The sequence below is a fragment of the Meles meles genome, chromosome 1, assembly GCF_922984935.1.
Source record: "Meles meles chromosome 1, mMelMel3.1 paternal haplotype, whole genome shotgun sequence".
Lineage (NCBI taxonomy): Eukaryota > Metazoa > Chordata > Mammalia > Carnivora > Mustelidae > Meles > Meles meles.
In genome coordinates this window covers 143,689,264-143,707,825 of record NC_060066.1, presented here as the reverse complement: position 1 = coordinate 143,707,825, position 18,562 = coordinate 143,689,264, and the positions used below count along the sequence as shown (strand labels likewise).

Genomic DNA, 18,562 nt, shown 5'->3' with positions numbered 1-18,562 from the left:
CAGGTCTGTGAATCATCAGTCTTACACAATATCCTAAGTTTCACAGTGCCTAAATTTTTGTTGATGCAGACTCAAGTCCCTAGGCAGTGAGTCCCTCCTCCGTCATTGCCATTAAGCCTGCTAGCCTGGTATTTGCCTCTCTGTAGCTTCAGTGAGTTGACACTATATAGTACTGAGATGGGGTGTGGTGGCTTTTAAGCCTTTGAATGTCTTCCTCATTTTATAGATAGGAAAATTAAGGTTAAGGGAGTAATCCAAAGCACTGTGATGGTTAATAGCAGGGGTATGTAGGAGTATAGCCAGGTACTCATACTACTTCTTCATTTCTATTTAAGAAGGTGTGGGAAGATAGTGAGGATTATGCCTAGAAATACTTAACTCTTCCAAGGACCACAACCCCAGACTGAAGTTATGCCATAGAACAAGAGAAAAACAATATAGATCTGCTCTGACAAAGCCTAAAACTAAGTCTCCACAGAATCAAGATGATTTGTGAATAACTAAACTACTGCTAGAATATAACTAGGAAAAAGAAAACATATACAGAGTCTCTGCAACATATCATGCAGTACCTAATAAAAAATCAATAGACATGCCAACAAGCAGGAAATGTGTCCCGTAATTAATAAGAATAGAAATCTGTCAAGAGAATGTGCAAAATTTTTCCAGAATTGGAATTAGCAGACAATAAGTTGGATAATAGCTATTATAAATATGATTAAGAAATTATAGGAAATGATAGGTATAAGTAATGAAAAGAGAAGAAATTTCAGGAAAGACGCCAAAATTCTTTAAGAAGAAGCAAATGAAAATACTAAAACAGAAAAAATACAATATATGAAAGAAGATTTTTGTAATGGATTAACAACAGACTAGGACTACAGATGAAAGGATCAGATGACTTGAAAACAGGAACATAGAAATCATGCAAACCGAAACATTTCATTTTGAAAAAATGGAAAAGTCAAAATGACCCGTGGAACATTATCAAGGTGTTTCACATACATATAAATGCGTCTCAGAAGTAGGAGGAGGAAAAACAGAGCACAAAATATTCAAAGACATACCAGTTGAAATTTTTCCCAATTTAACTTAAACTCTCAACCCATGGTTCTAAGACGCTCAGTAAACCTAACATAGGATCTATGCAAAGAAAATAACACCTCAGTATATCATAGGAATAATGACTGATTACTCATCAGAAACAAGTGAGGCCAGAAGACAACAAAATGACATTCTTAAGTGCCAAAAGTAAAATCTGTCAATGCAGAACTCTATATTCAGCAAAAATCCCTTTCAAAATGAAGGTAGATAAATAAAAGTCAAAATCATGTTCACCAGCAAGAAATACCAAAGTAATTTCTTTAACCTAAAGGAAAATGATGTCTGGTAAAAATACAGAGCTACAGTATGGAATGAACATCACTGGAAATTGTAAATAAGTAAATGCAATATATTGTTGGTTTTCTTTACTTTTAATTCCTTTAAAAGGCAATTAATGGGGGCGCCTGGGTGGCTCAGTGGGTTAAAGCCTCTGCCTTCGGCTCAGGTCATGATCTCGGGGTCCTGGGATCGAGTCCCACATCGGCCTCTCTGCTCAGCAGGGAGCCTGCTTCCCTCTCTCTCTCTCTCTGCCTGCCTCTCTATCTACTTGTGATCTCTCTCTGTCAAATAAATAAATAAAATCTTAAAAAAAAAAAGGCAATTAACGGTTTAAAGTAAAAACAAAAACAATGTGTTATTCTATTAATAACATAATTAAGTAAGATGTATGACAGCAAGAGCAGAACAGACAGGTGACAGATGGACTTACACTTTTTTATTATTATTATTTTTTAATATTTTATTTATTTGACAGAGAGAAATCACAACTAGGCAGAGAGGCAGGCAGAGAGAGAGGAGGAAGCAGGCTCTCTGCAGAGCAGAGAGCCTGATGCGGGGCTTGATCCCAGGACCCTGGGATCATGACCTGAGCTGAAGGCAGAGGCTTTAACCCACTGAGCCACCCAGGCGCCCCTGGACTTACACTGTTAAAAGGTATTTACACTACTCTTAAAGTTGTATATTCAAGTACACTGGGATAAATTAAGGATGCATTTATAAACCCCTTGCCACACATTAATAGTAGAGAAAGATATATCTAAAAAGATAATAAATGGGATAAAAATGGTCACTAAAACTAACCAATCAACATAAAACAGGTAAAGTAGAATAAAGGAACAAAGAACAGTGATAATTAACAGAAAGCAAATAGCAAGATGGCAAGATGGCAGACTTAAGGCCAGCTAAATTAATAATTATATTAAATATAAATGAACTAAACACTTCAACTAAAAAGCAGAGATTTTTCGGACTTGATTTAAAAAAGCAGACTCAACTATATAGCATTTACAACAGATTCATTTTAAATACAATGACATAGAGGAGTCAAGATGGCAGAGGAGTAGCAGACTGAGATGACATCAGGTAGCAGGAGATCACCTAGATAGTTTATCAAACCATTCTGAACACCTACAAATCCAACAGAGGATTGAAGAGAAGAAGAGCAGCAATTCTAGAAACAGAAAATCAACCGCTTTCTGAAAGGTAGGACTTGCAGAGAAGTGAATTCAAAGCGATGGGAAGATAGACCGCGGGGGGAGGGGCCGGCTCCCAGCAAGCAGCAGAGCAATGGAGCACAAAATCAGAACTTTTAAAAGTCTGCTCCACAGAGGGACATCGCTCCAGAGACTAAGCAGGGGTGGAACCCTCGCGGGGACAGCGTGGTCTCAGGTCCCATGGGGTCACCAAAGGATCAGGAGTGTCTGAGTATCACAGAGCTCACATGTATTAGAGCAGGGAAACCGGTACAGAGATTGAGCCGAGGAGTGAGCTCTCAGCTCAGGGCACAGTGATCCGTGGCACAATCAGACTACTGCTCTTTGAGCAGGGACCCCACAAGTGGCAGATCCGGGGAGACATCCCTGGAAGAGTGGCAGTGATCTGCTGGGTTTGGAGACTCCAGGCAGGGCGGTGTGCCAGAGACAGAGACGCTTGGTCACAGGCCAGGTGAGCTCAGAGCGCAGCCAGAGGTCAGGGAGATGGGAGTGATTGAGCGCTTTTCTCTGAGGGCGCACTGAGGAGGGAGGCCCCAAGCTCTCGGCTCCTCTGGGCTGGAGATTGGGAGGCCGCCATGTTCATTCCCAACCTCCAGAACTCTATGGAAAGTGATCAGGGAACAAAAGCTCCTGAAAGCGAACCCGAGTGTATTACTTAGCCTGGCCCCTGAAAAGGGCGGTGCAATTCCACCTTGGGCAAAGACACTTGAGAATCACTACAACAGGCCCCTACCCAAGAAAATCAGCAAGAAATCCAGCCAAGACCAAGCTCACTTATCAAGGAGAACAGTGGAATTCCAGAGGAGGAGAAAGCAAAGCATGGAATTCATGGCTTTCTCCCCATGATTCTTTAGTCTCACAAAGTTAATTAATTTTTTTAATTTTATTTTTTTCTTATTCTAATTTTTTAACTTTTATTCTTTCCTTTTTCAATGTTTTTAACTAGTTTATCTTAACAATACCTTTCATAAAAAAATTTTTTTGAACCTTCATTATTATAGTCATATTTTATCCTTCATTGTATCTAACTTTATTTTTTGTACGCACATAGAGTTTTTTCTTCTAAAAAACTTTGGGATACAACTTCTAATAGATAAAAATATACTCTAAATCTAGCACAGGGCTTTGTTCTAGTTTCTAGCCTGAGCAAATTCTCTCCACTTTCTTTTTCTTTTTTTTTTCCTAACCAACTTATCAACTCCTTTTTTAGAATTTTTTTTTAAATTTTCATTTTTACAGTCATATCCCATCCCTTCATCGTGTTTACCCTTATTAGTGTGTGTGTGTGTGTGTGTGTGTGTGTGTGTGTGTGTGTATACACACACTCGTTTTTCTTTCTTTAAAATTTTGGGAGGTAGTTTCTTCTAAGAGACCAAAGTCTCCCAAAATTCAGTGGGTGGCTCTGTTCTATTCACCAGTATAATATCTATATTTCCTTTTTTCTTTAAGTTTTTTTAAACTTCTTTTTACCCCTTTTCTTCCCCCAACGATTTGAGGTTTCTTCTGATTTGGTTAACACACATTTTTCTGGGGGTATTTGCCACCCTTTTAGCATGTTATTCTCTCCTTCATATATTCTTATCTGGATAAAATGACAAGGCAGAAAAACTCACCACAAAAAAAGGAACAAGAGGCAGTACCAAAGGCTAGGGACCCAATCAATATGGACATTGGTAATATGTCAGATCTAGAGTTCAGAATGATGATTCTCAAGGTGCTAGTTGGGCTTGAAAAAGGCATGGAAGATATTAGAGAAACCTGTGTGGAGAAATAAAAGCCCTTTCTGGAGAAATAAAAGAACTAAAATCCAACCAAGCTGAAATTAAAAAAGCTATTAATGAGGCACAATAAAAAATGGAGGCTCTTACTGCTAGGATAAATGAGGCAGAAGAGAGAATTAATGATCTAGAAGAACAAATGGCAGAGCATAAAGAAGCTAGGCAAAAGAGAGACAAACAACTACTGGAACACAAGGGAAGAATTCAAGAGATAAGCGATACCATAAGTCAAAACAACATTAGAATAATTGGGATTCCAGAAGAAGAAGAAAGAGAGAGGGGAGCAGAAGATATATTGGAGCAAAGTATTGTAGAGAATTTCCTTAATATGGCAAAGGGAACAAGCATCAAAATCCAAAAGGCACAAAGAACCCCCTCAAAATCAGTAAGAATAGGTCCACACCCCATCACCTAACAGTAAAACTTACAAGTCTTAGTGACAAAGAGAAAATCCTGAAAGCAGCCCGGGACAAGAAGTCTGTAACATACAATGGTAAAAATATTAGATTGGCAGCAGAATTATCCATAGAGAACTGGCAGGCCAGAAAGAACTGGCATGGTATATTCAGAGCACTAAATGAGAAAAACATGTGGCCAAGAATAATATATCCAGCTAGGCTATCATTGAAAATAGAAGAGATAAAAAGCTTCCAGGACAAACTAAAATTAAAAAAAAAATTGTAAACACCAAACCAGCTCTACAGGAAATATTGAAAGGGGTCCACTAAGCAAAGAGAGAGCCTACAAATAGTAGACGAGAAAGGAACAGACAATATACAGTAACAGCCACCTTACAGGCAAGACAATGGCACTAAATTCATATCTCTCAATAGTCACCCTGAATGTAAATGGGCTAAATGCCCTAATCAAAAGACACAGGGTATTAGAACGGATTAAAAAAAAAAAAAACCATCAATATGCTCTCTATAAGAAACTCATTTTAGACCCAAAGACACCTCCAGATTTAAAGTATGGGGGTGGAACACAATTTACCATGCTAATGGACATCAAAAGAAAGCTGGGGTGGCAATCCTTATATCAGATCAATTAGATTTTAAGCCAAAGGCTATAATAAGAGATGAGGAAGGACACTACATCATACTCAATTTTAAATATATATACCCCTAACATGGGATCAGCCAATTATATAAACCAATTAATAACAAAATCAGAGAAACACATTGACAATAATACAATAATAGTAGGGGACTTTAATATCCCCCTCACTGAAATGGACAGATCATCCAAGCAAAAGATCAACAAGAAAATAATGGCCTTAAATGACACACTGGACCAGATGGACATCACAGATATATTCAGAACATTCCAACCCAAAGCAACAGAATACACATTCTTCTCTAGTGCACATGGAACATTCTCCAGAATAGATCACATCCTGGGTCACAAACCAGGTCTCAACCAGTACCAAAAGATTGGGATCATTCCCTGCATATTTTCAGACCACAATGCTCTGAAGCTAGAACTCAATCACAAGAGGAAGTTTGGAAAGAACCCAAATACATGGAGACTAAACAGCATCCTTCTTAAGAATGAATGGGTCAACCAGGAAATTAAAGAAGAATTGAAAAAAAATTCATGGAAACAAATGATAATGAAAACACAATGGTTCAAAATCTGTGGGACACAGCAAAGGCATTCCTGAGAGGAAAATATATAGTGATACAAGCCTTTCTCAAGAAACAAGAAAGGTCTCAAATACACAACCTAACCCTACACCTAAAGGAGCTGGAGAAAGAACAACAAAGAAATCCTAAATGCAGCAGGAGAAGAGAAATAATAAAGATCAGAGCAGAAATCAATGAAATAGAAATTAAAAAAACAGTAGAGCAAGTCAACAAAACTAGGAGCACGTTCTTTGAAAAAATTAATAAGATTGATAAACTCCTGGCCAGACTTATCAAAAAGAAAAGAGAAAGAACCCAAATAAATAAAATCATGAATGAAAGAGGAGAGATCACAACCAACACCAAAGAAATACAAAAAATTATAAGAATATATTATGAGCAATTATACACCAGCAAATTTGACAATCTGGAAGAAATGGATGCATTCCTAGAGACATATAAACTACCACAACTGAACCAGGAAGAAATAGAAAACCTGAACAGACCCATAACCAGTAAGGAGATTGAAGCAATCATCAAAAATCTCCCAACAAACAAGAGTCCAGGGCCAGATGGCTTCCCAGGGGAATTCTACCAAACATTTAAAGAAGAATTAATTCCTATTCTCCTGAAACTCTTCGAAAAATAGAAATGTAAGGAAAACGTTCAAACTCATTTTATGAGGCCAGCATTACCTTGATCCCCAAACCAGACAAAGATCCCATCAAAAGAGAGAATTACAGACCAATATCCTTGATGGACACAGATGCAAAAATTCTCACCAAAATACTAGCCAATAGGATCCAACAGTACATTAAAAGGATTATTCACCACGACCAAGTGGATTTTTTCTGGGGCTGCAAGGTTGGTTCAACATCCACAAATCAGTCAATGTGAAACAATATATTAATAAAAGAAAGCATAAGAACCACATAACACTCTCAGTAGATGCTGAAAAAGCATTTGACAAAGTACAGCATCCCTTCCTGATCAAAACTCTTCAAAGTGTAGGGATAGAGGGTACATACCTCAACATCATCAAAGCCATCTATGAAAAACCCACTGCAAATATCATTCTCAATGGAGAAAAACTGAGAGCTTTTCCACTAAGGTCAGGAACATGGCAGGGATATCCATTATCATTGCTGTTATTCAACACAGTACTAGAAGTCCTAGCCTCAGCAATCAGACAACAAAAAGAAATTAAAGGCATCCAAAGAAGCAATCAGACAACAAAAAGAAATTAAAGGCATCCAAAGAAGCATTGTGGTCTGAAAATATGCAGGGAATGATCCCAATCTTTTGGTACTGGTTGAGACCTGATTTGTGACCCAGGATGTGATCTATTCTGGAGAATGTTCCATGTGCACTAGAGAAGAATGTGTATTCTGTTGTTTTGGGTTGGAATGTTCTGAATATATCTGTGACATCCAAAGAAGTCAAACTATCACTCTTTGCAGATGATATGATACTTTTTGTGGAAAACCCAAAAGACTCTGCTCCAAATCTGCGAGAACTTATACGGGAATTTAGTAAAGTGTTTCAGGATATAAAATCAATGCACATTTTAAGTCAGTTGCATTTTACACACCAACAACAAGACAGAAGAAAGAGAAATTAAGGAGTCAACCCCATTTAAAATTGTACCCAAAACCATAAGATACCTCGGAATAAACCTAACCAAAGAGGCAAAGAATCTGTACTCTGAAAATTATAAAGTACTCGTGGAAGAAACTGAGGAAGACACAAAGAAATGGAAAAATGTTCCATGCTCATGGATCAGAAGAACAAATATTGTGAAAATGTCTATGCTACCTAAAGCAATCTACACGTTTAATGCAATCCCTATCAAAATACCATCCATTTTTTTCAAAGAAATGGAACAAATAATCCTAAAGTTTATATGGAACCAGAAAAGACCCTGAATAGCCAGAGGAATGTTGAAAAGGAAAGCCAAAGTTGGTGGCATCACAATTCCGGACTTCAAGCTCTATTACAAAGCTGTCATCATCAAGACAGCACGGTACTGGCACAAAAACAGACATATAGATCAATGGAACAGAATAGGAAGCCCAGAAATAGACCCTCAACTCTATGGTCAACTAATCTTTGACAAAGCAGGAAAGAATGTCCAATGGAAAAAAAGACAGTCTCTTCAACAAATGGTGTTGGGAAAATTGGACAGCCACACGCAGAAAGATGAAATTGGACCACTTCCTTACACCACACATGAAAATAGATTCAAAATGGATGAAGGAGCTCAAGTGAGAAAGGAATCCATCAAAATCCTTGAGGAGAACACAGGTATCAACCTCTTCGACCTCAGCAGCAGCCACTTCTTCCTAGGAATATCACCAAAGGCAATGGAAGGAAAGGCAAAAATGAACTATTGGGAATTCATCAAGATCAAAAGCTTTTGCACAGCAAAGGAAACAGTTAACAAAGCCAAAAGACAACTGGCAGAATGGGAGAAAATATTTGCAAACAGCATATCAGATAAAGGGCTAGTATCCAAGATCTATAAAGAACTTATCAAACTCAACACCCAAAGAACAAATAATCCAGTCAAGAAATGGGCAGAGGACATGAACAGACATTTCTGCAAAGAAGACATCGAGATGGCCATCAGACACATGAAAAAGTGCTCCGCATCACTCAGCTTCAGGGAAATACAAATCAAAACCACAATGAGATACCACCTCACACCAGTCAGAATGGCTAAAATTAACAAGTCAGGGAATGACAGATGCTGGCGAGGACGCGGAGAAAGGAGAACCCTCCTACTCTGCTGGTGGGAATGCAAGCTGGTGCAGCCACTCTGGAAAAACAGCATGGAGGTTCCTCAAAAAGTTGAAAATAGAGCTACCCTATGACCCAGCAATCGCACTACTGGGTATTTACCCTAAAGATAAATATGTAGTGATCTGAAGGGGCATGTGCACCCAAATGTTTATAGCAGCAATGTCCACGATAGCCAAACTATGGAAAGAACCTAGATGTCCATCAACAGATGAATGGATAAAGAAGAAGTAGTATATATATATACAATGGAATACTATGCAGCCATCAAAAGAAATGAAATCTTGCCATTTGTGACGACATGGATGGAACTAGAGGGTATTATGCTTAGTGTAATAAGTCAATCAGAGAAAGACAATTATCATATGATCTCCCTGATATGAGGAAGTTGAGAGGCAACATGGGGGGTGTGGAGGGGTAGGAAAGGAATAAATGAAACAAGATGGGATCAGGAGGTAGACAAACCATGAGACTCTTAATCTCAAAACAAACTGATGGTTGCCAGGGGGAGAGGGGTAGGGAGAAGTTGGTGAGGCTATGGACACTGGGGAAGGTATGTGCTATGATGAGTGCTGTGAAGTGTAAACCTGGCGATTCACAGACCTTTACCCCCGGGGCTAATAATACATTACATGTTAATAAAAAAATTTGTTTAATTATTATAAATAAATAAATGGATACAATGACATAGAAGTCAAAAATGAAACAAAGAAATAGTATATTGTGCAAATGTTAAGCATAAGATGGCTGGTGTTAATATATTACTATAAGACGAAACAGGCCTTGAGAAAAGAGAGAAAAGAGTGTCATTTTATAAGGATAAACATAAATTTGCTAAGAAGATATACAAATCCTACATATGCATATACCTATTAACAGACTTCAAAATACCAGAAATAAAAATTGGCTAAACTAAAGGGAGAAAGAGACAAACTAACAATCAACCTTGGATATATAAATCTCCCACTGTCAAAAATTGTGGCAACTAGATGGAAAGACTCAATAAGAATGGAATATCATTCAACAATGGAACAAGAATTTGAACATTATCAACTAATTCAACCTTGACATTTATAAAATACTGCGACCAACTACTGCACAGTACACATTCTTTTTAAGCACTCATGTAACAGTCACCAAATGAGATCATGAGGTAGGCCATAAAACATCCCAGAATATAGAGCCCAGAAATAGATCTATACACATATGGTCAACAGATTTTCTTCAAAGGTGTGTGGGGAAGGCAAATGCGGAAAGGCAACTGAATGGATAAAGGAGAGTTCTTTTCAATAAATGATGTTGGAATAACTAAATGTAGTTTGGGAAAATAATTTTACTCCTACCTTATAAAAATGCAAATTCATGATGAATCATAGATATAAAATACAATTAAGATATAAACTTCTAGAAAAAATATAATGTCTTCACAACTATAGTGTAGGAAGGCTTCTTAGAACAGAGAAAACACTACGCATAAAAGAAAAAAATAAGTTGGACTGCATCAAAACTAAATATTTATACTCATGAAAGGACACTGCTAATAATGAAAAGACAAGCTAGAGTGGAAGAAATATTCACAAGATGTATATATGATAAAGAATTCTTATCTAGAATATATCAAAATTATTATAAATAAAATGTTTTTTATAATTTTATAAATTATAAATAAAATATATATTTTAAAATACTATTATAAATCAGTAATAAAAAGGTAAAGAACCCAATAAAAATGGGCAAAATATTTAAATAGACACTTCTCAAAAAGTATATATAAATGGCCAATAAGCACATACACGGGCTATCAACACCACCAGTCATCAACAAATGAAAATAATAAATATCATGAAATACATCTCCATTACCACCAGAACAACTAAAGAATAAAGATTGACAATAAGAAATGTCAACAAGGATATGGAGCAATTGGAAGTTTCCTACATTGGTGAATGTGCAACCATTTTGGAATACTGCTTGGCAGTTTCTTAAAGTTATGTATGTATCTAACTCATGATCCAGCAATTCCACTTCCAAAAAGATGAAAAGATGTCCACCAAAAAACTTCCTCAAGAATTTTTATGGCCACTTTAGGGGCACCTGGGTGGCTCAGTCAGTTAGGCATCTGCCTTTGGCTCAGGTTATGATCCCAGGGTCCTGGAATGGAGCCCCATGTGAGGCTCCCTGCTCATTGGAGAGTCTGCTTCTTCCCTCCCTCCGCTGTTCCCCCTGCTTATACTCTCTATCTCTCAAATAGATAAAGTCTTCTAAAAAAAAAAAGAATTTTTATAGTCACTTTATTCATAATAACCCCAAACAGGAAACAATCAAATTTCTAGTAAAAGAATGGATAAAATAAATGTTGCTATTTATATGAATTCACAAGGAACTACCATTCAGCAGCAAAAAGAAACAAACAACTGATACATGCTACAATGTACATGAATCTCAGATTCATTATTTTGAGCTAAAGAAGTCAGACTCAAAGGAACACACACTGTATGACTCCACTTCTAAGAAGTTCAAGAACAATAATATTCTTTGGACACAGAAATCTAATAGTGGTTGGTTGTCTCAGAGCAGAAGTGTTGGAGTTGCCTGGAAGGGGCAGAAGGAGGCTTTCTGAAGTAATGAAAATTTATATATATTGATTGGGATGGTGGTTTACATGGGTGTATACATTTGTCAACATTCATTCATTTGTGTACATTTGATCTGTGCATTTTATTGTACATAAATCTTAACTCAAAGAAATATGAATAAAATTATTATATCCTTACCTTTATAGCAATGTTTATAGCAATTGGTCTCAACCAGAGGTGATTTTACCCTTTCAGGGAACATGTGGCAATACCTGTGGACATTTTTGTTGCACAGGCAAGGGAGTTCTCTGGTGACTACAATGCATAGGACAGCCCCACAACAAATAATTACTCAGCGAAAATGTCAATAGTTCCAAGACTGAGAAACCACGCTTTATAGTAGGAAAGTGAAAGGGGTCATTTGTAAGGATACTTGATACATTAATATAAGAAAAAGTGGACTTAGTGAGGTGGAAAGGGGACACAAAACTGTGAGGCAGATTTAAGTGTGGTTGAGAAGACAAGAATGAAGAGAAGAAATAATTTAAATAAAGAAGGTCTATGTTAGAGGATCCAGATTCAAAATGCTGGTAGAAAATCTAACTGATGAAAAAATTAAAAAGGGGAATGAATATAAAGTTGGGGGATGGCGCATTACATAATAAGATTTGTGTGATGATTTATGATTAAAATATAGGGAAATGAGGAATAGAAGCAGAGGGAAAGTCATATGAGAAATGGGCTCTGATGAAATGAGAATCTGATCTACTGTGTATCTTAGGATGTAGAAAAAGCATAGATCGGGCACAAAGAGGAGACAAAGTAATGTGAAAGTTAAGGATATTGATTATAGAATACATGATGATAGTGAGAGAAGCACTCAAGGGTACAGAAACATACGCTCATATCCATGGAGGTAATTAGAGCCTGATTCCAAGGCTCAAAAGGACTGCCTCCCTCCATAAATCCCTCTTTCATGTAGAATATCTAACTCTTATCAGCAAGATGGTTCCTGGGTTGGGCGGAGAGTGACCCAGATTGTGGCTAATTTTACTTCCCATTCCCTCTTATCTACAGGCGGTCTTATCAAAAATGCTGCTTCTGAAAACAACTGCCTCAAGGGCACAAGAAGAAGGAAACCATCCAGTATAGTGGGCAATTGCTTTCTACCTCCCTGGCTCTGTGGAGCAGAAGCAATATAAATTAACAAACATCCTAAAGGAACTTTTCTAGAATTGACTTGAGCTCATTTCACACCAATATAGGAAAGAAGCAAGAAGATGGAGAAGATAAAAGGAAAAAAAGAGAGTGGAATAGAAAAGTAATGAAAAAAATTAGAAATTTAGGGTAGAGAAGACAGGACTTTTATGAGAACATGTTAGGATTTCAAAATAATGGTCTTTAATCCAGAATTTTTATTTTTATGTATAAATGTGTTTCAATTAAAAAAGCAATACATGTTATCATAAAAATACAGATGGTCACGTAGGAAGTGATAAATAAAATAGATGTGAAATAAATAAGCTTAGTTAGTTATTCCTTTATTAAAGGAAATTTGAGTAATTCGGTTTCTTGCTATTATAAAGTAGGCTTTGAGGGACAAATTATATTATGCTTGTACATATAATCTTATGCACCTGTGTGAGTATATCTGTAGGGTAAATTCCTAGGAGTGGAATTGCTATGTTAAAAGATATACACACATAAAATTTGGTAAACATTTCCCTTCAAAGCATTTGTAACCAATTTTTCTACCATCAATAGTGTATGAATGCCTGTTTCTTAATGGCCATTACTAGAAGAGGTAACGAACTGAGAGGTAGAGGCAGGAGTCATATTGGGGTACAACATGGCAAACAGCTTAAAATTGACTCTTAAGGGGGCGCCTGGGTGGCTCAGTGGGTTAAAGCCTTTGCCTTTGGTTCAGGTCATGATCCCAGGGTCCTGGGATAGAGCCTGGAATCAGGCTCTCTGCTCAGCAGGCAGCCTGCTTCCTCCTCTCTGTGCCTGCCTCTCTGCCTACTTGTGATCTATGTCTGTCAAATAAATAAGTAAAATCTTAAAAAAAAATTGACTCTTAAGTATCCATGTCCTTAAAATATATACTGGTCATTCTTGATACCATCTAATATAAAGCCCCAGCTTTCTCCAGCTTGTTGGTTTTTCTCCTATCTCTCACCACAAAGTTAAGGTTTGGGTGAGTGGAAGAGAAGGGGAAGCACATTATTTGTTTGTTAAATAAATTTTTTGTTTATTAAATGCTTGTTTTTGTTTTTATTTTTTGTTTATTACATAAATTCTATGTACCAGGCATTGTGCTGACTGTTATATTTATTTTGCTTTATTTTTTCAATATTTAAATACCAGTATACCACAGCTAATGTCATAAAAAAGTAGATTTGATGCAAGAAATATTAGAGAAAATATAGGTACTATAGAAAAGGCATTTTATAATGACCATGATATAACAATCCTAAATTTTTATTCAGCAAATGACATAGCTTTAAAATACATAAAGCAAAAGTTGACAGAACTAAAAAAAGAGACAGAAAGAAAGAAGAAAAAAAGAAATAAACAAATTCACATAGTTGGAGATCTTAACACAACTCTATCAGTAACTGAAAGAACAAACAGACAAGTTGATAAGAATAAAGAAGATCTGAATAATGTGATCAACCAACTTGGCCTAACATATGTAGAATACTATTCCTAACAACTACACAATGCCCATTTTTCTCAAAAGCACATGGAAGATCTTATCAAAATAGACCATAATCTGATTCAAAAAGCAAGTTTCAACAAATTTCCAAGTATTTAATTTTACGTATGTTTTCTACTATAGTGAAATTAAACTAGAAATCTGTAATAACTTAAAGTAACCCCAGATGTCTGGTAAATTAAACAACATACTTCTATATGGTACCTATGTTTAAAAAAAGAACTTGAACGTTAGAAAATAATTGGAAATGAATGATAATTAAAATGTGACATATTAAAATTTCTTACATGATGAAGCTAAAGCAATAGTCAAAAGGAATTTTAAGAAGGAAATAATATCTGTTTCAGGCACACTGTTTCAGAGAATAGAAAAAAGGAAATTCTTTCCAACTCATTTTTTGAGGGAGATAGCCTTGATTCTAATACCCAGCAAGGACACTACAAGAAAGGAAGGGTACAGACCAATCTTTCTCATGAACATAGATGCAAAAATCCTAAACAAAATATAAGCAAATTGAAAAGGATACTATATCATGATCAAATAGAATTTATGCTAGAAATGTAATGTTAATTTAATATTGAAAAATCAATGTAAGTCACCACATTACCCAAACAAAGAAGAAAAATCACAATCATCTCAATAGGTGCAAAAAAAGCATTTGATAAAATTCCAAGATGCGTAGGTGGCTCAGTCAGTTAAGCATCTGCCTTCAGGTCAGATCATGATCCCAAGGTCTTGGGACTGAGTCCCGCACAGGGCTCCTTGTTCAGTGGGGAACCTGCTTCTCCCTTTGCCTTCCCTGCCTGCCTCTCTCCCTGACTATGCTCTCTCTCTCTCTCTCTCTCTCTCTCTGACAACTAAGTAAATAAAATCTTTAAAAAAAAATTTTTTTATAAAAAAGCATTTGATAAAATTCAACACTTATTCGTAGCTTAAAAAAAGAAAACTAGGAATAGAAGGAGACTTTCTTAATCTGGTAAAGGTATCTATAAAATATCTCTAGATAAAAGCATTCTTAATGGTAAAATATAGAATGCTTTCCACTCGGGATTGGGAACAAGAAAAAAGATGTTCATTCTCTTCACTTGTATTCAATATTATACTGGAAATCCTAGCAAGTATAATAAGTGAAAGAAACAAAATAAAAGACATAAGATTGGAAAGGAAGAAGTAAACAGGTTACTATTCACAGGCAGCATAATTATATATGTACAAAATCCAAAAGAATCTAGCTACTAAAAATAATAGGAATTTAGGAAATTTACTGAATATAAGGTCAATACACAAAAACCCATTACATTTCTATACACCAGCATAAACAATAAGGAAATGAAAAGTTATAAAAATATCATTTATAATAACACCTCCTCAAAAAACCTATAAGTAAATCTAATGAAAGACCTCTACCCTGAGAACGGTAAGACAGGGTTGAGATCAATTAAATAAAACCTAAAATAAGATAGGTCATGTTCATGGATTGAAAGACTCAGTGTTATAAAGGCGTCAGTTCCCCTCAAACTAATATACAAATTAAATAGAATCCTATTAAACCAGCAGATTTGGGGGGGGGGGGGACTTGAAAAGCTGATTCTAAATATTATGTCGAAATGCAAAGGACTTAAAATATCTCCAAATAATCCCGAAGAAAAACAAATCTAGAATGATACCAGATGTCAAGACAAGCAAAGCAGCAATAATTAAGACTCTATACTATTGAGGTGAGGAGAGTCACATAGACTAATGAAACAGAAAAGAGTCCAGAAACAGACACGTACATTTGCAACCACCTCATTCACAACAAAAGCACAACTGCAATCCAGTGGGAGGCAAGTATGGTCTTTTCAATAAATGGTCTGGGCCTACTGGCCACCCATAAAGGAAAACCAAACAAAGCAAGACAAAAATCTTGAATCTTACCTCATACTACGTAAAAAAAATGACTTGAGATAAACCACACACCTAATTATGAAAGGCAGAACAATACAGCAGAACAGAATACTGTATATTTTCATGAACTTGAAAAAGCTGTCCTAAATAAACACTGCCCATAAAAGGAAAGATTAAATTGGACTCCCTCTGCCTGCCACTCCCCCTGCTTGTGTTCTCTCTCTCTCTCTGACAAATAAATAAATAAGTAATCTTTAAAAAATAAAAAATTGAAAAGTGTTTGGCAGACCAACTAAAAAAAGCTGGACAGGGACGCTCTTCCTCTGTAGCTTCCCGCTGCTTGTGCTCTCTCTCTCTCTCTGTCAAATAAATAAAATCTTAAAAGTTAATAATAAATAAATATATATATAAAGCTAGACCTACGTATACCCTGTGACTCAGCAATTCTGCTCTTGGTATATATCTAACCGAAATCAATGCTTGTAGTTTTATTAATAATAGTCCCAAACAGGAAATAATCTAAATGTTCTACAACAGTAACCAGTGAGCAAACTGTGCTATATTCTTAAAATGAATATAATGGATAAAGAACATATTGCTGCTACATGCAACATGGCTGAATTTCATGCAGCAAATGTTATGTGAAAGTAGCCAGATACAAGAGGATGTACTGTGTATTTCTATTTACATGAAGTTCAAAAACAGGTATAATTAATCTACGTGGCAATGGAGGTCAGAATAGTGATGACCATTTGGGTGGGGTGTTCTGACTAGAAGGGAACAAAAAAGAGACTCTGGGATGCTGAAAATACTTTACACCTTTGGCAAAAGTTGTCACTCAGGGTGTTAACTTCCTGTACCTCTGCTTAGTGTCATCTGGCCCATCTGGGCTGTCTCTGACAAAACCAGATCCCATGTGCCATCATACAATGTTTTATCCGAGCCAAAAACTCTGTGAATCTGTTTAGGCTGAACGTGGACACCAGCGAGAGTGGAGCCGCCACTCCGGCTCATACTAAACTAAGCACTCTCCCTGGGGAGACAAAGATGAGACGAAGATGAGGAAATGAGGCAGTCACGGCAGCTGCATGGACTCTCCATTGAGCAAGGAGCCAAGGCCCAGTCAGCAGAGAAGGCCAGGCAAATCTGGGGAAGTGCCTAAACTGGTTCTATCACATCTTTGTCACAGACAACTGCAGAAGCCACAATCTAATAAGAGCAGGGCAACTAAGGGATCAGGTCCTTTAGGAATGAAGTCTCTGGTTACACCAATGGGCAAACAAACAATAAGATGAGCCAAAATGCTGGCTAAAAGTGAGGGAAATTGGAGATAAAGGAAGGTGATAAATATCCATAATGGCCGTGAAAATTAATATAGGGCAACATCAATAAATGGAATCAGGAGGACAGGAGGGGAGGCTAGAAGGGGGAACCATAGCACTCAACATCAATTGCAGGAAGAACTGTCAGTTACAGACTCCAAAAGAAAATCACCAAGAGGAAAAATATAATCCATTACATGCCTCAACCAGGAAAGATGTACATGGCATCTCCTATGAGAAATCAACTACCCCTGCAACTTGGTCAATTTCCCCAATGGATGGACTTTCTTTCAAAACAACTCTTCCCGATTTCCTCAAATAATGTTCCCTTCCCTTCCTTTTTTTTTGGAGTTGCCATAGCTTGCATGCCCCAAATTACAATTCTCTATTATTCCTGAATAAACCCATTTTGCTGGCAACAGAACTGATTTTTATTTTAAGATTAACATGCTTGATCTACATGCTGGTCTACATGCTTGAGACCGGCTCTAGCAGCAGACTTTAATTTATTTCAGTATGTCTCTTGCTTTAGGTATTTTAGGAGATTGCAAATGGTGACCACTTTGAAGGAGATTCTACGAATGATTAGACTTCTACCTTCTTTCAGAGAAAAAAAAATAGCTTGGGCCCACACATACAAAATGTAAACTTCACATTATAATATAAGAGCTAAATATTATGGAAGGACAAGAGTGGATCCCAGCAGTTGAAGGGGTAAATTATGTTGGATTAATCTTACAGAACCCCCTTAGATTTTCTTGGCCCCATCTGTGCAACTGGACCCTCAGTTACTTACTCCCCCTCAGTCCCTACCTCCTACTTGAGTGCCCGAATGGTTCCACTGCCAGAGGCTAACCATTCACCACTTGGAATGTACCTCCTTAAGCACCAGAAGGCAAATGATCTCTGTTTCTAAGCTGCTGCTGAAGGGGTTGGACAACACAGCCATAAAGTTCAGGGAGCTGATCACCTATAGGAGATGAGAAGCCAAACACTTCCCCTTCCTTCCTCCCATAGACTATTCTAAGGCATGGTTTCTTTCCATAGCCCCTTAGTAGACATCCCAAATGTCAGGGCGCGTACAGTGGTCAGCTTCAATAACATTTCACCTTTCATTGCTTCCCAGCCACCCTGACTATTTTCCCCTTTCCCTCACTCTCACTGTTCTGGGATTAAATTCTCTAATTATTAGCACATAAGCTTGCCTTAGGCTCTGTTTTTTATGGAACTCAGGAAAAATGTATATAGTTGTGGGTGTG

General features: G+C 37.0%; 1 protein-coding gene across 1 annotated transcript in view; it reads left to right on the top strand.

Moving 5' to 3' along the window:
- LOC123944606 (calcium-activated chloride channel regulator 2-like) overlaps positions 1-12,628 on the top strand; it is a 53,343-nt gene extending 40,715 nt beyond the window's left edge. Inside the window, exon 14 of the mRNA XM_046009875.1 lies at positions 12,453-12,628. Coding sequence (XP_045865831.1) covers positions 12,453-12,577 — 125 coding nt within the window. The 3' untranslated portion in view covers positions 12,578-12,628. The remainder of the gene's footprint in view (positions 1-12,452) is intronic.
- The last annotated feature ends 5,934 nt before the right edge of the window (positions 12,629-18,562 follow it).